The sequence below is a fragment of the Dromiciops gliroides genome, chromosome 1 (assembly GCF_019393635.1).
Source record: "Dromiciops gliroides isolate mDroGli1 chromosome 1, mDroGli1.pri, whole genome shotgun sequence".
NCBI classification, from domain to species: Eukaryota; Metazoa; Chordata; class Mammalia; order Microbiotheria; family Microbiotheriidae; genus Dromiciops; species Dromiciops gliroides.
This window is the reverse complement of record NC_057861.1, coordinates 30,070,570-30,091,846: the sequence shown is the minus strand read 5'-3', so window position 1 is coordinate 30,091,846 and position 21,277 is coordinate 30,070,570. Positions and strand designations below refer to the sequence as shown.

The 21,277-nt window shown below is 38.4% G+C and overlaps 1 protein-coding gene across 3 annotated transcripts in view; it reads left to right on the top strand.

Annotated features, from left to right (window-relative positions):
* Positions 1–21,277, top strand: part of IFT81 (intraflagellar transport 81) — an 81,002-nt gene that overhangs the window by 8,877 nt on the left and 50,848 nt on the right. For all 3 annotated transcript variants that reach the window (XM_043975102.1, XM_043975103.1, XM_043975104.1), the window contains 7 exons: positions 2,199–2,288; positions 3,133–3,198; positions 3,504–3,614; positions 4,957–5,041; positions 15,852–16,015; positions 17,266–17,361; positions 18,776–18,922. In XM_043975102.1, coding sequence (XP_043831037.1) covers positions 2,199–2,288; positions 3,133–3,198; positions 3,504–3,614; positions 4,957–5,041; positions 15,852–16,015; positions 17,266–17,361; positions 18,776–18,922 — 759 coding nt within the window. The remainder of the gene's footprint in view (positions 1–2,198; positions 2,289–3,132; positions 3,199–3,503; positions 3,615–4,956; positions 5,042–15,851; positions 16,016–17,265; positions 17,362–18,775; positions 18,923–21,277) is intronic.

Genomic DNA, 21,277 nt, shown 5'->3' with positions numbered 1-21,277 from the left:
TACCATATGAGGACCCACTGAAGGAAATGGGAAGATCTGGACTGGACAAGAGAAGACTTGGGGGAAGCATGGTAGCTGTCTCCAAGGAACCAGAGGGTTTTCACCTGGAAGGACTGCACTTGCTCTGTTTGATCCTAGGGGTCTGAATTAGGGACAGTGAATGGATGTTGCATGAGAAGCTAGGTTAGACATGATGTAAGAAAGCACTTCTAACAATCAGAGCTATACTAGAGTGGGATGGAGAATAGAGATGGGCTGCTGTAGACGTGGGAGGTTGGTGGTTTCCTGTCACTTGTGCTCTTTACACCAGGACTGGGTAGAGGGGATTTCTGTTCAGTTCTGGGTTGGTCTGCAGTGCCTCAGAGAACCCTTCCAACGTTGCACTTGCGATTCCTTCAATAAGCATTGTTGTCGTTCAGTCGCTTCAGGTGGACTCTTCACAAGCCTGTGGACCACACTCTCCATGGGGTTTTCTTGGCAGACATACTGGAGGCAAAACAGAGGCAAAGTGACTTGCCCAGGGTCACGCAGCCAGGAAGTGTCTGAGGCCGGATGTGAATTCCAGGCCCAAAGCTCTAAAAAGTGAGCCACTTGGTGCCTCCTCAGCAAGTGCTTATTATGTGCCAGACACTGTACTAGGTGTTGGGGATACAAATAGAAGCAGGACAGGCAGGCCCTGCCCTCAAGGAACTTCTGCTCTAAGGTAGGAAAACAGTCCCTCAAAGGAACTGGGCGTAGTTGGAGGTCACTGTGGAGCACACAGAGGAATGTAGGCATCTTCCTGCTGGGAGATGACGAGAAAGCTCAGACAGTCAGGATTAGAACCTGGGGAGGAATGAAGGCTTCCTGAGGCCTCTAGGGGGCAGCCAGGCAGTGCAGTGGACAGAGCACAGCCCTGGAGTCAGGTGTCTCCCTGAGACACCTACTAGCTGTGTGACCCTGGGCAAGTCACTTAACCCCAATTGCCTTAAACACCCAGGGCCATCTCCAGTTGTCCCAATGTATATCTTGCCACTGGACCCAGAGGGCTCTGGAGGAGAGAGTGAGGCTGATGACCTTGCACAGCCCTCCCTCACTTCAATCCAATTCTCTGTAAGTCATGACCTTATCCTGATGTCACTGTCCTCTTCAGGAACGAAGAACAGACAACAACAGCGATAATCATTGCTATAGCTCAAAGGGATCCTTCTTGCCTTCAATCTCTTCATTTACTCCTTAAGGCTTGTCTCTTTTGCAGTTAATTTTAAAATTTGTATTATAATTGTTTATTTACATAGCTCATCTCTCTACCGTATTATAAGCCTACAGTTTTGTTTGTTGGAAATATACATGAATTTTTTCCATAAATAATGTTGTAAGAAATGAATTTCTCTGGGAGGAAATTTATTTGTTTCACTGTATATACTCAGTTAATTAACCAAACAATTATAGGGTTATAAGGATTTGTTTCTTATGAAGCAAATCAGAACTGTTTAAAGACAATTTATTTTAATTCCTTGAATTGGTATGGCCTACTGAATTGAACATGCATACTCACAAGTTTTTGGTGACTGTTTCTTCAAGTACAATATGATTTATTATGTATGTGTACTTTCTTCAGTATGATATGTTTTACATTATGTATGCTGTGCCTCCCAAGTCACCTTTTGGTTTAAGGGGACTATACAGTGTGTTATGCACTCAATAAATCACTTAGTAATAGCCAAAATTAGGAAAATATGTTAATTATCTTTTTCAGTAAAAAATACTAGGTATTTAATATGTGAATTGTTTAGAATGTTGTGTGGAAAGGAAAATGCTTAGTTTCCTATCATCTTCTTATAGAAAAGCAAGCCTACTTTTGTGTATTCTGGTTTTTTTGTTTGTTTGCTTTGCGGGGCAATGAGGGTTAAGTGACTTGCCCAGGGTCACACAACTAGTAAGTGTCAAGTGTCTGAGGCTGGATTTGAACTCAGGTCCTCTGGAATCCAGGTCCGGTGCTTTATCCACTGCGCCACCCAGCTGCCCCCTACTTCTGTGTATTCTTCTCTGATTTAAAGCTTTGTTTTAAGGGCCTCGTAGGTTAGCAAGCACGCTTTCAGAATGCTGTACTTAGAAAGTGATTTTTATTAAGAGTAGATAAACTCTCATTAAATAATGAAGACCAAGTGGCTCTAGGAATGCATTTATGGATTGGTTCCTTTTACTTATATTTTTAGTATGAAGAGCTGATGGAAGGTTTCAAAACTTTACATAAAGAATGTGAACAACTCAAAACATCTGGATTTTCTACTGCAGAAATACGAAGGGTAAATAACAAGGGGAAATTATAACTAGTTTAAGGGTATGTAGATAGCTTGAGATTACTTTTCCCCTCTAATCGAGGGGATTTTTTCATATAATGTTTACACTGACTAGGTTTTCAGCAACATTTGACAAGTTTATCCTATAGATTTGGTCTTCACTGAAGAAGACATTAATAAAGTGATGGTCAAGATCACATTACTTTTTGTGAACCACATGGCTTTGTATACTGCATGGACAATTACCATGAATTTTTTTTAATGTTTACTGTAAATAAGATACTGGTACTTTTTTTATTGAAAGGCTTTAGAGTTGGTAAGAAGGGAGGAGGCTTATTTATTATGGACATTCAAAAAGGGGATATATTTATTAGCAAAACTAGGTAAAATTTTCTGTGTTGAGGCCATTGTCTTGAAATAATTTTCATGGAAAATTGACATATCATTGTCATTGTGATTCTACCTTGGTTTAGTATTTAACCAGTGCAAAAGAGATGTAATTGCAGCTATTCTTGAGTAATTAAGACGTTTATGCCTCCATTATGAGAGGTTTTTGCCGAAAGTCTCATTCTTATATTTGGAACCAACATGGAAAATGTATTGTTGGCAACTTTACCTTGTTTCATTCTAATCTGTTTTGGTTGCTTTTCTTGATTGACTCTCATGCTGCCAACTAAATTTCCCTGCATAAATAGGTCCAGGGAGAAACCAGAAATGTGCATCTTCTAAAAGAGACTCTATTTTCCTTAATGGTGTAGCTATTAATTAAGAATATGGCAGTAGTATTTTATGAATATAGGACTTTCACAGCCTGTTTTCATTTTTAAGGGTCTCTGTGATTGCCTTTTAGGACATCAGTGCAATGGAGGAAGAGAAAGATCAGCTCATTAAGAGGGTAGAGCGTTTGAAGAAAAGGGTAAGGAAAAACTAACACTGTGAGGTATGTGTCGCAGTCCAAGGACTTGAAAAGATTTAGGAATGCAAACAAGGATTAAGATGAGCATAGTGTTCATACGAGGATGGAATCAAGTCACTAATTGATGGACAGGAAATAGAAAGCCAGAGCTTTTAAAGGTCCCTGAGTCCAGAATCTTGCTGTCATGGGGAAACATGAGTGTTTACCAAAAGAAACCACTCAGTGGATTTCTGAGTCCTGTGATCATCCCACTTTTGTTCTCAAGCCTGACAGTGATACGGACTATGGGTGACCTTTTTCCCTAGGTGGAAACAGTGCAGAATCATCAACGGATGCTGAAAATAGCACGACAGCTTCGAGTTGAAAAAGAAAGAGAAGAATTTTTAGCACAACAGAAACAGGAACAAAAGAATCAGGTATTCACAAGAACGTCCCTCTAATAACAATAACAAATCGTCGTTCCTGATAAATAATCATTGCAAAAAGAAAAGTGAAATTTCCAAATTTATCGTAAAAGTTCCCTCAGGTCTATGTGCCAACATTTTGGTTTCTAGCACTATGATGAAATAAAAATATACTAAAAAGAGCCTTTTAGAGTGGGAGGTGGGCAATGCTCCTATTTGTAATGTTGATTCTGGGGGTCCTCATGCCCTGCCCTACACTTCAGGTGTCACCAAATCAGGTTATCGAAAGCCCAGACATCAGCAGCTCCATTACCTGCTTGCCTCTGGGCTTCACCCTCAAAGCTGCTTTATTTGACTGAGTCTGAGAGCCTCACTTGTGGAGGAAGTCTCTGAAGCTGTTAGGGTTTCCTTAGATCTGGAGGCTAAAAGAGCATTCATAGAAGTATAAGTGGAACACCAGTGATTACTATCAAAATTCACAAAAAGATACAAAAAGATCTTGTTATAAAAAATTAATTTAAAAAGTTTATGTTCAGGGGACAGCTAGGTGGCGCAGTGGATAAAGCACTGGCCCTGGATTCAGGAGGACCTGAGTTCAAATTTGGCCTCAGATACTTGACACTTATTAGCTGTGTGACCCTGGGCAAGTCACTTAACCCCCATTGCCCTACCCCCCCCCAAAAGTTTATGTTCAGCTATGAAGTAGGGGCTTTAACTTTCTGAACCCTATCTTGAAATCTCAGTTATTTCAAGTAAAATGTATCTTATTTCAAACCAGTTCTCTTCCTGCTAATTTGGCAGTTCATATATTTGTTTTAGATTTGGCCCAACCTTACAAACAATTTACTTCAGTTGTGCATTTGCTTTGACATTTCTCCTTCTAAGCTATTAATGAATACTCAGATTCTTTACATTTGAAAAAAAAACGTAAATTGACCTAAAGGAAACATGTCAGCTTCTTTTACTAACAAGTATTTATCAACAATAGGACTATGGTCTCACTCCATCTAGACCTGACACCTCTCTCAACACAGGCTCACACTGTCATAGCTTTTGTGGCTGACTTCAGCTATTGGCTCATTTTGAACTTTCGGTCCAATAAAAACCCCAACAAACTGTAAAAACCAAAATGAAATCCAAGAAAACAAGACCAAGAAAATTAAAGGTAAAGAGGCTGCAAAAGCCACATTACCCTGAAAAGGTATGACAAGAGCCCATAATATTTGACATCAGTAAAACCATTTCTGTGGTCCTTACTAGTGGTCATGTTAGACACGTATTTTTCATTGCATGAGTTTATAAATGGAACATTTCAATGGAATATCTGAGTAATGCATCTGATTGTATTTTGAAGCTATTTCATGCAGTGCAGAGACTGCAAAGAGTGCAGAACCAGCTGAAAAGTATGCGGCATGCGGCAGCAGATGCAAAGCCAGAAAGTAAGTGAAGGTCACCTCGTGAAAGGCGTCGTGTCATGTTGGGGACTCTGGGTTAGGAAAAAAGAAGAGATGTTTCAGTTGTGTTTATTAGGGAGACTAATGATTTACTAGTGGGTGCTAATTAATGAGCTTTTGGTTGAGGAATATTTGTCTCATTTAGAACACTGTTTACCTATAGTTTCCCAACTATCTTTCTTGGTGCAAAACTGTGTCCTGGGTTTCCTCACTACCAGCTGCTAGGTTATGAATCCAGAGGGCAGAGGGAATAGGGACTTGAACTACGGCATATGAACGTAGGTCAGCATGAATGGTGCAGTTGGACAAGTAAATGGAGGAAAGGCACTGCCAGAGCACTGGACCTCCTCAGTATGCTTTAGCACGTTCACAAGCTGATCACCAACTGAATACCAGTGTTGTAGGGCCAGGGTTAGGGCATGACACACACTGTGGGGCCATGAAAGCTGAATGTGATCCATAGCTCACTTAGTTGGACCATAGTGTTAATGGGACACTGACTTTTGCACTGAGAAAATTTCTGTTCTATCATAGTTAAATGACATCCCCTGGCATCTTTCAGGTATTCATGTTGATTCAAAGGGGAGATCTAGAAAGTTAGTGTTGAGCAAGATAAAGCAGTGGAAAGATATCTGAAAGCACAAAGCTGCTGGGACGGGACCAGTAGTGTCATCCTCAAATATGAAAGGTAGCACTCAGATGCCTGCTATGCTCTGGTATACTTCCATCAGAAGCTAATGCTCAGATTCACTACCGATGACACTGTATTTGGGGGAATCAGTGGATGCTGACTCTACTGACTTCCATATGGTCCCTGTCTTGACTTCAACATTTATATAATACTTACTTTGTCCCAGTGATGTGCTAAGCACTTTATAATTATCTCATTTGATCCTCACAATAACTCTGGGAGGTAGGTGCTATTATTATTATCCCTACTTTATAGATGAGGAAACTCAGGTAAATGGGGTTTGTGACTTGACCAGGGTCACACATCTAGTACATGTCTGAGGTCAGATTTGAACTCAGGTCTTCCTGACTCCAGGTCGGGCACTCTATCTGCTACAGTGGGAACTGCCTCATCTGGAGGCAATATCTGAAAACTACTTTGTATTGAGTTGCTAGTGTCTCCTTATTCTCTCTCATCACTGTCTTTATTCTTTTTTTTTTTTTTTTTTTGGCTGGGCAGTGAGGGTTAAGTCGTTTGCCTAGGGTCACACAGCTAGTAAGTGTCAAGTGTCTGGGGCTGGATTTGAACTCAGGTCCTCCTGAATCCAGGGCCAGTGCTCTATCCACTATGCCACCTAGCTGCCCCCTCATCACTGTCTTTAGCAAGATCTTTACACACACACACACAAAAAAAATCTCTTTAAAATTAACTTTTTTTCCTAAATGCTAAAATGATAGCATTTTATCAGTCTGTCTGGCATAGCCAGATTATTTTACCTGTAGGCTATGAATTGTTAGGGAACTATCTTCAAAACAAATTCATTGTTAGGACCCTTTTTCTTATTGAATCAATATTTAATTTGCTTTCACATACCTGACCATTGCTAAGAAAATATCAAAACCAGTAGTTACTAACGACATATTAGAAACAACAAAAATGGGACAAAGGACTCAGAGGTTTGGGATAGTGCAGAAAAAGCTTTGGTTGATCAGTTCAATGGAGTATGTTTGCATTATCCTCTCCTGTGATTCTGCAATATCTGTTATTCTTCACTTAGTTTATTTAAATATGTCTTAGTATGTGTTCTTGTTGTATTAGCTATGATAGGGCTAAAATAAAGACCACCAACTTCTGAATTATCGCAGAATATATTTGCAGAGATACTATACAAGTATGGTATGAAGACTTAAGACATATACCTTTCAAATCCTCTTTCTGAAGAATTGTCTTTATTTTGTTTTAAGTTTCTCTTATTGCAGAAATAGAAAATGCATAGGCCAGAAAGAAGAAAGAAGTACTTAATCTCTTAGTCTTTAGTATAATGGACAGATACATGTAGTATTTTTTCCATTGGCTTCTGATGGTCTTAAAACATTAATATAAGTAACATAACTACTTCTATGTAGAGTAGCCCATCACCAATAGAATTGGATTAATTCTGAGGTCACTTGTTGAAGCTTTTTTTTTTTTGTCCACATCAACCCAGAAAAGAAACAAACAAATAGCCTCCTTCACATCTGTAGTGCCAGTGCCCAAGTAGCTTGAAAGGGGCAGAGGGTATGAAGACCCACAACTATAGACTATACACAGACTGTAATTTGAATATTAGTGTCTAGTGATGAGGAAGGAGACATATTGCTGGAGGAGCCGAATCATAGTAATCTTTTTATTCTTGTTATAAGCAAAACCGAAATAAAGAAGGAAGTTGCAACTAAATGGAAAGATAGCTTATGAAGACTTCTTGGAGGGGCAGCTAGGTGGCGCAGTGGATAGAGCACCGGCCCTGGAGTCAGGAGGACCTGAGTTCAAATGCGGCTTCAGACACTTAACACTTACTAGCTGTGTGACCCTGGGCAAGTCACTTAACCCCCATTGCCTCACTTAAAAAAAAAAAGACTTCTTGGAGAAGCATAGAGAAGAATTGGCAAGGGGGCTTTATTATATATCCAAAGTCAATGAGAAACATTTTATGGACTATTCTAGTCATCAAATATTGCAGTATTGATGATACATATTGCAAAAAGATTACCATGAAAATAATTATAGCTTATGCACCAGTATTAGTTGTTGAGATTGAAGAAGAGATAGAGAAATTCTGCAGAGAACTTGATAAGCTCTTGCAGATTAAATCAACATATATTCTCATACTCGATGACTTTAATGCAAAGGTAGGAAAATATGAGGATGATGAGAAATATTTGGAAAGGAAAGCATGGTTCAGGAAGAAGTGAGAAAGGCCAGAGACTTGGAGATTACACTGAAGCCTCACACCTTAGTATCATGAACATTTTCTTTTTTTCCCACTTAATAGTATTTTATTTTTTCCAATTACATGTAAAGATAGTTTTCTACATTCATTTTATTTTGGGTGGGGCAATGAGGGTTAAGTGACTTGCCCAGGGTCACACAGCTAGTGTCAAGTGTCTGAGACTGGATTTGAACTCAGGTCCTCCTGAATCCAAGGCCAGTGCTTTATCCACTGCGCCACCTAGCTGCCCTACTGCATTCATTTTTATAAGATTTGAATTCCAAATTTTTCTCTCTCCCTTTCCCCCTCCAAGACAATAAGCAATCTGATGTAGATTATACATGTACAATCATGTTAAACATATTTCCACATTAGTCATGTTATGAAAAAAGAATCAGAAAAAAAAGAAAAAAATGAAAACAGTATGTTTTAATCTGCATTCAAATTCCATGGTTCATGCTCTGGATATGGAGAGCATTTTCCATCATGAATTTTTTGGCATTGTCTTGGATCACTGTATTGCTGAGAAGAGTCTATAACAGTTGATAATCACACAATGTTGCCGTTAACTGTGTACTATGTTCTCCTGGTTTTGCTTACTTCACTCAGCATCAGTCTGCTTAAGTCTCTACGGGTTTTTCTGAAATTGGCCTGCTCATCATTTCTTATAGCATGATAGTATTCCACTACATTCATATACCACAACTTGTCCAACCATTCCCCCGTTAATAGGGAATTCTTTGCCATCACAAAAGGAGGTTCTGTAACTATTTTTATACATATGGGTCCTTTTCCCTTTTTATGATCTTTTTGGGATACAGACCCAGTAGTGGTATTGTTGGATCAAAGGGTATGCACAGGGGTAGCTAGGTGACACAGTGGATAAAGCACCAGTCTTGGAGTCAGGAGGACCTGAGTTCAAATTTGGCTTCAGAACACTTAAAACTAGCCGTGTGACTTTGGGCAAGTCACTTAACCCCAATTGCCCCCCCCAAAAAAAGATCACAAAAGGTATGAACAGTTTTATAGCTCTTTGGGCATAGTTCCAAATTGCTTTCTAGAATGGTTGGATCGGTTCACAACTTTACCAACAATGTATTAGTCTTCTAATTTTCCCACATCTTCTCTAACATTTATCATTTTCCTTTTTTGTTATATTAGCCAATCTGATAGCTGTGAAGTGGTACCCAAGAGTTGTTTGCATTTGTGTTTCTCTAATCAATAGTGATTTAGAACATTTTTCATATGATTATAGATAGCTTTAATTTCTTCATCTGAAAATTGCCTGTTCATATCCTTTGACCATTTCTCAATTGGGGAATGACTTGTATTCTTATAAATTTGGCTCAGTTCTCTATATATCTGAAAAATGAGACCTTTATAAGAAACACTGACTGTAAAAAATTTTCTCCAGCTTTCTATTTTGAACATTTTCGGAAAATAATTGGTGGGTGCAGGATATTGTAAACCCCAAATAATAACATAAAGTATAACATAGAATACATAGTTCTAGATAGGAAAAGGTTTGTTATTGATATGGTAGTTATCTCTGAATCAGCCACCAGTCAAGTATGATTGTCAGCTTAGAACTAAGTTCAGAATTATTAAAAAGCAAGATAAAAGAATAATAATCAGAAGATATGGCATAAAATAGAAATAACTCTCAAGTATTTAAACAAGTAATTGAGACTCATAAATGAGATATGGACAGCAGAAATTATATTGACACTGATTATATAATTTTATGCAGACGTTTAACCAGTAGAAGCTATTTGCCACAATAGGAAGACCAAAGGAGCCTAAAAAATGTCTTAGTGAATGTATGACTTACTTGCCAGAGAGAGAAGGCAATGCTGTTATTAGTCAACAAACATTGATAATATAAATGCTTATTAAAATGTAAACTTGTTTGTAAAATCAGGCAGTTTATGAGCAGTGTTATCCCAAAGTAGAGAGAAGCACTGAAAAGTACAGCTTGTTAGGATGTCCAGTTAAGCAAAGTCATCCCAAGGGCATGGAAGGAGGAAAACAAGTAGAAGAAAGATGGGAAAAGATTTATAAATATAATTATAAAAATCTTTTCTTCATCAAGGATGGTTGGACACTAACATTACAGTACTAGATGTGTTTATACAGTGAGATAGAAATGATACTAAAGAAAACAAAGTCAGGAAAAGCACCCATTTTTATCCAAGTATATATGGAAGAGATCCACATGAAAGTAACACAATTGTAAGGGGATTGAAAGATCAATATATGTGGTAACTGAAGGAAGGGGAGATATCAAAAGTCTGACAAATAGTGAAAAAAGACTCCTGAGAGAATATCAATAACGTCTGACCCATATGCTTGTACTCTCATCTGTACAAAAAGCTTTCTGAGAGAAATACACAAATTGAGGGCATCTTCAGTGAGGGTATTAGTAAGGAACAAGCAGGTTTTTGTAAATGGTATTGGGTGATAATCATATTTTACCATTTTCCAATTAAGTGAGACTAAGATTCCACTAAGTTTATTATCCATTGATAATGAAAAGCATAATTTGATAGAACAAAATGCTGCCCTGTAGGCTGTTGTTAAACGGAGACTCTCCAATACAACAAAATCATTCAAGATTTCTTGAAAGATGTGAAGATAGAAATAAGGCTGTTCAACAGCCCTCTGATCATAAGCATACAAAGCATAAAACAGAGATCTGTGCTCACTGAAGGCGTTCACTGTGATGAAGTAGAACCAGCACGTAGATTCGAGGTTTGGAAGAGGGATTCCATATGGGTGGTGAGGCCCTCCAGATGCTCCACATTTCAGATGACATTGAGCCCCAGAACATTGCAAAACTTCCTGGAAGAGCTCCATAATCACTCAAAGGGGTTTGGCCTGATGAGCCATACAGGAAAGAACGAGAAGATGAAGATTGTGTTTTGCCCAGATTCTTAATGTGAATTTGAATGGACAGCTTAACAGAGCTTGTCCATCAACATGTGTGTCTGGGACATGGGATGGATCTAGGCAGTGAGTTCAGCCCAGAGTACACAGGAAGAAAAAAAGTTGGGTTGCCTTCAGGAAATTGGAAAGCTCTATTAATAGTCCCAATCTTCCCATGAAGGCCAAGGCCCATTTTTTTAAAAAAATTTTTTCAATTTAATTTTTTTTTTTTTTAGTGAGGCAATTGGGGTTAAGTGACTTGCCAAGGGTCACACAGCTAGTAAGTGTTAAGTGTCTGAGGCCAGATTTGAACTCAGGTCCTCCTGACTCCAGGGCCGGTGCTCTATCCACTGCGCCACCTAGCTGCCCCACCAAGGCCCATTTTTAAATAATAGCATTCTCCCAGTGTTTCTGTATGGCAGTGAAACTTGGTATATAACAGTTTTTTAAAGAATTAAAAATGAGTATCCCACAGAAAGTAATGAAGAAACACAAGTTGGTTAAGGGCAGACTGCAGCAGGTAACAAGTGAGAAACTCCAGAAAAGAACAGGAGTACAAGATTCATCAAGGAATTATATGACAAGCAAAAATGGGCTCATCCCATGGTGAAGGCTGGGGATGACAGGTGAAGAGTCAAAGTGCTTTTGCAATGTTAGGAGAAAGGAAGGCCGGCCTCCAGCATGTTAGGTATGAGACCCATAAGGTGAACATCTGAGAGGGCCTGGACAGTAGTCTTACGCCTGAATGGTTGTGATTTGTGTTGGAGAGAGAGTGTGATTTTTAAAATGCACTCATTTTGTCACACTCTTGTCGCTTGCATTGATACGTGTCAATAGAGAGGCTAAGATACAAGTTGGTCATTTGGTTGTATTTTGACAGTTTGATGAGTCTGAGATTTCACTGATACATGTCCTCCCTACTCTGTTACAGAGTCGAGTCCTTCTACACCATCTTATCTGGTGCAATTCTTACGAGTGCCTTCCATAAATCTTTTAGAGGATCTATCCAGCACACTGCTTTTGTTTTTTAATATCTCAGATGCTCCATTGTATCATTCAGCCCATCTGACTTTTGCTTGCCTAAAGCACGAGTGCAACTTTATTATCCCCTAACTCTGCATTGGCTCCCTATTTCCCATAAGATCAAAAATTAATTCCTCTGTTTGGCCTAACACAGTTCTTTCCACATAATAGGAAAAAATAATAATAAAATTCTTCTTGACTTGTTGTCTTGGCATTTACAGCTTGCCACAACTTGGCTGCAACCTACCTTTCCAGTCTTCTTCTCCCCTCAATGCATTCTGTGGTTACTGCCTATCCCCCAGGCCTGGAATTCTTAGTATTTCCCCCTTTGCTTCTTAGAATTACTGGATTCCTTCAAGATGCAAGTCAAATGTTAGCTTCTGCAGCAGGCCTTTCCCAGGTGCCTCCACCCCCACCCCCCCAGGTACTAGTGCTAGACCCTGGAGTTACTTTGTATCTACTCTATTCTTTTGTATACACCTATTTTTGTAACTGTAGCCTCCTTCATTGGAATGGAAGCTTCTTGAGGGCAGCCAGACCTTTTGGTTGAATGCTCTATTATTTTCGTTAGGTCTATAGGTAGTCACCACCCAGTCTCATTGCCATTCCTCCAAAAGTAAGAAGAGAAAATGCCACTACCTCGTGCCTCCCTCCCTCAGGAAGAGAAGGAAGGACAATCCATTACACCAGCCCTCCTGCCTAGTCTCCAGACTCCTTGAGGAAAGGAGAAAACTGTCTCATCATGCACCAATCTCTTGCCTTTGGGGCAAGGGAAGAAAATCCATTCCGTCATGCCAGGGCTCCTGCTTGGGCTTCCTCCCTCTGGAAGAGGAGAGATGCACCAGACATTGCTGGGAATGGGAGCTTAGCCTGTGGTGTTCTCACTGCTAGTTTCCTTGGTGACTACTTGTAGAGGGCCTTGAATTCAGTTTTCACTTCTCTCACTTCAGAACAGCTGGTTAGCTGCACCCAACTTTCTCTTCTTTTATTAACCTCTTGTCTTTTTTCCCCACAAATGTATCTTTTACACTTCATCATACTTAAGAGCTGCCTTTTCCTGATTCCTTATATTCCTTTTCTTCCTCAAGACTTTCTGGTGAAGATATTTCTCAGTTGTCCTCCTCCTTCAATTTCTCGAGTCCTTTCAAATTTCCCTTTCCCAGATTAAATCTTCTTCATAATCCCCAAACCTTCCAAATCATCTTCATAATTCTTTCTCCTTTCACATGACCTTTTCCCATGTATATGTCTATTAACTTTTAAGAGAAGAAAAACCTTGTAATGAAGTCGCCTAGATCAAAAAGATTTAATAGGAATGCTGCTTAGTTATTTTATGACTTTCTATCTTCAGTTCTCTCTCAGTTCTTCCCCCAACCAAAAAAAAAAATAATCTGAAAACCTTAATGGAAAACATGAGGTTTGCTGTTAATATCTTTACATGGTTAGGAAAACATAACTAAAAATAATTTCAAGGCATTGGGCCAATTTTATTGTGTAATTTACGTATGTAGATTACCTAAAACTGGAAAGTCAGTATTTTTGAAAAGCCAAATAAGAATTTATAAGTGTGTAATGGAAAGATTTGAAATAAACTTCCATCAACTATGCCCAAAGGGCTGTAAAATTGCATTTTTTAACCTTTAACCCAGCGATACCATTTCTAGATCTTTATCCCAGAGAGATCAAAGGAAAGGAAAAGGACCTATATGTACAAAAATATTTATAGCAGCTTTTTGTGGTAGCCAAAGGATTGGAAATGAGAGGATGCCATCAATTGAGAAATGGCTGAAGAAGTTGTGGTATATCATTGCGATGGAATACTATTACTCAATAATAAATGATGAGCAGGATATATTCAGGAAAAAAATAGGAAGATTTATTGTATGAACTGATGCAAAGTGAAGTGAGCAGGACCAGGAGAACATTGTACACAGTAACAGCAATATTGTAAAGATGAGGGGCAGCTAGGTAGCGCAGTGGATAGAGCACCAGCCCTGGATTCAGGAGGACTTGAGTTCAAATCCAGCCTCAGACACTTAACAATTACTAGCTGTGTGACCCTGGGCAAGTCACTTAACCCCAATTGCTTCACCAAAAAAAAATATTGTAAAGATGATCAACTCTGAAAGACTTGACTACTCTGATCAAAACAGTGATCCAAGGCAATTCCAAAGGGCTCATAATGAAAAATGCCCTCTAACTCCAAAGAGAGAACTGATGAACTCTGAATGCAGATTGAAGCACATCTTTTTCACTTTTCTTTGGTTTTTGCTTTTTATTTATCTACTTTCCAGCATGGCTAATAGGGAAATATATTTTGCATGAAAGAAAAAAGAAATAAGCTTAGCTCTCTAGCCTGAGAGTTTAAAATGTAGCAAATATTTTTTTTAAGTTTTTTTTTGGTGTATATGTATATATAAATTGTACCAAAATAAAAATTTTCAGCCATAATAATAAATCAATACTAATATCTGATATTTACATAAAATTTTAAGATTTACAAAGCACTTTACCCCTATTATCTCATTTAGTCTCACTTTATAGAATTTAAGTAGTCAATTCTGTGACTAAGACTTCAGAAGATAAAATATACTCAAACATTAAAAGCCTAGAATGAATTGTGAATGTAGTTAGTTTCAGGTTTTAACTTGTTTTATGTTTTGCAATGTCATATTACTGGTTTCAAATTGAGAAATTGCATCAGAGAATTTTTTGAAATAGTGATGATTTAGTAGTTATGTACAAACCTGACCATTTTACTCCCTGTTTAAGAAGCTTCAGTGTCTCCTAGTTTCCCCCAGGAAAACTCAAATTATTCTCTTTGATATGTGAAGCCATTTATAATCTGACTCTAACTTACCTTTCCTGGTTTATAAGACACTCCTCTTCTTCATGTTTTCTCTTATTGTTTCCTTATGCTGTCTCCAAATCTGTACCTTTGCTCAGGCTGTCCCCCACACCCAGAATGCCCTCTGGTTCCCTCTGACTCTTAGAATCCCCAAATTCCTTCCAGGCTGAATTCACACATCATCTCTTACACAGCACCTATCCTGGATCTCCTTTCCCTTCTCCCATCCCATACTTGTCCCTTAGGAATTATGTTGTATTTTCTTCCATGTGTCCATGTTGTTTCCCACCAGTAGAACCATTTTAGATTTCTTTTTGATCCCTAGCACACAGTAACTGGTCCTCAATAAATGCTTGGTGAATGTATGAATGAATAAAAATGTAGCTTGTTTGTATCTTTTTGCATCATTCAGAATGTTGTTGTTTGTCCTTCATTCTCGAAGAGGACTATGATGTCATGACTTGCAGTGAGTTGGATTTAAGTGAGGCAAGGTCACCAACCTGTCTCTCTTGTCCAGAGCCATCCGAGTCCAGTGGCAAAATATACATCAGGATGACTGAACCTGGCCCCAGACGTTTAAGGCATTTGGGGTTAAGTGACTTGCCCAGGGTCTAACACTATATGACTTGTCTTTGTGGGGCTGACTTTGTAACTCTAAAAAGAATGCCTAAAGCTTGAATAAACATGTGAAACTGGAATAGAAGTGTTCTTTGACCAGAGGTCAGACTATTATCCAAGAATTCCATTTGTCTATTTGTATCTACCCTGAAACCAGCGGAGAGGCAGTTTTTTTTCCTTTTCTGACTTAGAATTATTATTTTTTTAAACAGTGGAGCCAAAAAAGAGAGAAACAGCTAGAGTTTGTAGTTCCTTCCAGAAAACTCTCTTTTCCATTGCAGCTATCATCATCTCGTCCTCATCAAGAGGACTTTTAAAGCTCACTGTGTATCATACTTGGTTATACAGGGTACTGAATGATTTAGACATACTCAGGGCCCTCTAGGGTCTCCTGTCCAAGAGGATGCCCTCTGCAGTTTCACTTGAATTACCCATTGATTTAATTTAATTTAATATTTTTCAGGTTTAATGAAGAGACTTGAAGAGGAGATAAAGTTTAATTCATACATGGTATCTGAAAAATTTCCTAAAGAATTGGATAATAAGAAAAAAGAAATGCATTTCTTACAGAAAGTAGTTTCAGAGCCGGCTATGGGACATTCTGATCTCCTTGAACTTGAAGCCAAGGTATTGCAGAACAAATCGTTTACTTTTACTCCCTATCCCATCACATCGCCTGCAAAATCATATCCCATCCTCATTTATTTTAGAAATTTGTTTTTATAAACTATCCCAGTCTCAACTCTTGAAATTGGGGTCTATACATTTTAGCAAGAATAATAACTTCCTTTATCGGTAATTGTGAAATGTGGAGCAGCGACTTAGTTTGTTAATTATTTTTACAGGAGAAGAAATATTGATTTATGCATGTGTTGTCTCAGATCTTCTATTTTAAGTCATATGTAGTGCAAAAATAATCCGTATATTCAGTCAGCTTTCATTTACATTTTTGTTTCGAATAGCAGTATCATAATTCCCCTTCAAAGCGGATTTGTCCTTTATGCTAGATATTGCATTATTAAATCCTTGATCATATTAGGATTTGGGGTTCTTTTGTAGCAACCATTAATCAGACCCATTTTAAAAATGATCAATTGTATTGAAAGGCAATTTTAACTTTATGATTTCCTGCTCTGATACTTCATGACTACAGATGCCCGAGAAAAAGAAACTGTATAGAAAAACAAGGCATGTTTATGGCCCACCAAAGACAGTGTGTGTTTTCGTTCTAGTCATCCTTTTAACTAACCGGAATTGATGAAGCATCTCAGACACATTGGAAGGACCTTGATGTATTCACGCATGAGTTAGACTGACTAAAAGCCATGCCATTATAATAGAGTTCTTTATTACTTGGGAATGCTTTTAATAGCTAGACTCTGGATTCAGTCCCCTTTAGTTTTCAAGGTTTGGTCAATTTTTTACGATTTTTAATATATGTGTGTAAAATATGTACACACACATATATAGACATACTTTTTTCACTGAAGATCTATAAAATCATCTTTTTATGAAATATAATAGTTATAGAAGTCTCATGCAAATGCACTGAATTGCAAATTCATTGTGATGCAGTATAGAGCAATACAACACAGTCATTGAAATTATGTTGAAATTAAACTAGTTTTTTACCCAATACCCTGGAGTACATGGAAAGGCACTTTCTATATCTAGTACACTACTTTTTACATTTAGGGAGGAGTTCCTCCTATAAAATCATTAACAATATTGCCTTTTGTATATGTGGAGACTGCTAAGAACTATAAAGTCAAAGAACAGTTTTGGCTGATCATATTTGGTTTGTGTAGTCAAAGCCCAGGGAAACGTGGGGAATCCTTAATCTTTCTTTTTTTTTTTTTATCTTGGACTTGTTTCAGATAAATGAAGTGAATACTCAGATCAATCAGCTCATTGAAAAGAAAATGATGAGAAATGAGCCAATTGAAGGCAAACTTTCACTGTACAGGCAACAGGTAAGAGCTCCAGCTGTTCTGCCTCATGCCTTTAGAGTTGTAATCTTATCACTGAGCTGCCTTTAAAAAACTGCAATGTGCTGTCTACAAGCTTCAAGTGAGAAGGAAGTAAAGAACAAATGTTCTTTCTCAGTCCTAAGCTACAGATAAGAATTTGTAGAAAAACTACAAAAGGCATGTGTTCGAGTATGAAACTGAATATGTTTTCTGATAATGACTCGTTTCCTTAAAGTCTGCCTCCTGTAAAATTGTTTTTCTGCTTCTCTCAGTGAACATGAAGTTTTATTAATGTTTTTCATGAAGATTCCTTTGGGCCTTAAATTTTTCCAAAACGTAACAAATTAAAAAGCATCATAACTTTTCTAATTAAAGCTTTTTTAGGTTTGTAGGTATAAATAAATTAGGGTACAGTGTTCAGAACTTTGTTTAAGCAAGTTATTAGATTGTCCTGCTCTGATGCTCCATTGTGGCATTGTGGAGAGCACACAGCCTGCCCAGTCTTGGATTGTCTTTTGGAGGACCCCCTGGACTGGCTTATTCAGAAAAGCTTATCACTTTGGTTGAAGAATGATGAATCTGTCTGACAGTCACTCACAAGACTAGACCCTGAGATGTACATGAATTGTGATCTGGGTCAATGGAGAAAAGATCACATAGACAAAATCCTGGATCCTTGATGGATTAGATTATGTGGAGGTTTGGGTTTGATCAAGTGCCTTTGGCAAGTGTGTTGCATCATAGCTAACTAGTGAGAGAGTGTAGGTACCTCCTCTGGGTGTAGAACATTTTACATCCTTGGATTTTTTTGTTTTGTTTACCATGCCTAAGCTACCAAATAAAGCCCTCTGGGGACCTTGTGGCATTTTCTGAAAAGTTTGTACAAGAATCCCGGCTGCCATTGAATATTTTCAAAGAACTATGTGCACCATTCCATATATAGACAGTTTGCCAGATATTTTGACGTAGGATCCATGGCTCATTTGGGGAAGTCTCACAATAGTTTCTAGCCAATGCAGAAGCTGGCAGTCATGGGTATAAGCAGAAATCAATCCAGTAGATGCCTTGTCTAAATATAATCAATCAATGCTACATCTGGTTTTGAAACCTATATTTGGACTATTAGAATTTAACCAAATGAAATAGGTATTTGGCAACATATTTCAATGTCCTTTCCTTCTTCAGTGGGTGTCATTTGGATTAATATTTAATTTCTTTGTGTTCTCTGATTGAAGGAACTAAGAACACAAGGGAATTGAGAATAACCCCAATATTGTTCATTTATCTGATTAGCCACAAAGTGACTTATTTTTAATGGATCATTGAATTGATTTCCTGATCCAACTCATTTTATTAATGACTATAACAAGGCACAGTTTTGTTGAACTCATGACATTAATGTACAACAAACCCACAGGCTTCAATCATCTCTCGTAAAAAAGAAGCCAAAGCCGAGGAGCTCCAGGAGGCCAAAGAGAAGCTGTCCAGCCTGGAGCGGGAAGTGTCGGTGAAGGTGACTCAGACCCGAGAGTTTGATGGGACTGAAGTCCTGAAAGGAGACGAGGTAAATGCGGGGTAAATGCCCTGCTACTGGTCAGAGCTGGTGATGCACTTGCCTTTAGAAGTTTGGATTAACCCAAAAAGCTCTCACAAAACCGAGTGATATAGTGAAACCTTTGAAACTAAAAGGAAATATGCTCTCACACTCTTACAGAAGTTTCCTAATGTAAAATGACACTGAGAAAGTTTAAAATTCAGTTTTAATGGTATAATCTGGTATAGTTTTTATTTTAAAACCAAATTATCTTTATTACTGGGTTTACTAGTAACTTGACAAATCAGAAATGTCCAATATGAAGCAAAGTAAATGGGTATCAGTCAATCAGTGGATAATTGTACATAAGTTTATAGGGTTGGCCAAGGCAGTGTGGTACATATAGTGGTGAAAGCATCAAACTGTTGTCAGAAGTCAGAAGACCTGAATTTTAGTCCTGCCTGTGCATTCACTTATTATTTGTTTCATCTTGGGGAGGTCACTTAATCTCACTGTGCCTTAGTTTCTTCATCTGTGAAATAAGATTATTGAACTAAAATGATGACTAAGTTCCATGACCTTAGCCAGAAAAAGAAAATTTACCAAGAGATTTTTATCCCAACAATACTTGGCCATTAGAACTTCAAGCATTACAATAATCATCTAACTAAAAAATAATGTCTTACATTTTGGTAGTACTTAAATTTTTTTAATTGCTTTCACATTTTCCCCTCATAATTGCTTGTAATTTCCAGTTATGTTGGACAGATTATATTTTCCACATTTACAGAAATTAAAGCAGAGAATTTAGCTGATTTAACCAAGTTGACCAAGTGATTTACTAGCAATAATGCAAATAAGACTTGTCTCCCATCACTGAGCTTGCTTTTTCTCCATGATATTAGAATTCTAGTTATAGACATTCTATAGATGCAGGTGGCGTCTATACTGGAGTATCAAGAAAGTTCTCAGTAGGATGTACCACCTGAATTAGCTCCATAGGGTTTTGGGTTTTTTTTGAGGCAATTGGGGTTAAGTGACTTGCCCAGGGTCACACAGCTGGTAAGTGTTAAGCGTCTGAGGCTGGATTTGAATTCAGGTCCTCCTGACTCCAGGGCCAGTGCTCTATCCACTGTGCCACCTAGCTGCCCCATCCATAGGGTTTTCTTCAATCAAGGATTAGAGCCTACTATGTGTTAGACACTATACTATTCGGATACAGTTAAGATACAAATTAAATATTAAAAGTCTACTCACAAGGAGCTTGTGTTGTACTGGTAGGAGAAACGTATAGAAATATAAGTGAATACAAAGTATATGCAAAGTAAATACAGACTATTTTCTAAGGACAGGGCATTAGCTGCTGGAGATTAGAAAAATCTTATATAAGAGAGGATGTTTGAGCTGAGCTTTGAAGAAAGCTCAGGATTCTCAGAGGCAGAGGTGAGGCAGGAGTACATTCCTGGGATAGGGATGCAGAGGTGCGGGGATAAGAAAGAGAACACTGAGCAGGAGGAATAGCAAGAAAGCCAGTTTGGGTATCAATAAATCAAGCTCTTCCCATGTACTGGGTACTCTGCTAAGTCCTTGGGCTACAAAGCCCAAGGTGAGACAGTTCCTGCCCTCAAGGAGCTTATGTTATGACCAGGAAGACTGCAGGTACCTATAGAGGAAATCCCCTCAAATCTAAGTGCACTACACCTGCGCTGAGGCTTGTGGGATGCCTGTATAAGTCTACATGGAATATACATGTACAAAATAGATACGGACTAGTTGGGGGTGGGTGCTGCAAGATGGAGGGGGATGGTCAGGAAAGGCTTCAGCAGTAGGTAGCACTTGAGCTGAGTTTTGAAGGAAAGCAGGGATGACAGGAGGCAGAAGGAAGGAGGAGAACTTTCTAGCATGGAGGGCAGCCAGGGCAAAGGCCAGAGAGAAATGAAACCTCATATATGGGGAAGGTGAAAAAGCTGCTGTTGCCGGCCATTGACTGTGTGCTATGTAAGAATACTGGCAAGGAGGGACGCAAGAGGCTCTGTTGGGAAGACAGTTGACCGAGAACTACTCAAGCTTCTCTTATTTTTTCCATTTTTGAATTATGAGCTAGACAGTCATCCATCATGAACATTCATATATACAAAGAATAGAAAAAGAGGACTGCATGTGAAACCGTATAGCTTAGGGTTGTTTTTTTAGTGTGAATGATCGTGTGCTAGTAGTCACACTGCTGTTCTTGTCTGTCCTCTTTTAAACTTCCTTCTTCTCCCTTCTATATGTTTATATGCCTCATGGATCAACTTTTCTTCTTCTTCTTCTTTTTTTGCAACACTGTCACTCCTCCCACTACTTTTTTTTTTTTGGTGGGGCAATGAGGGTTAAGTGACTTCC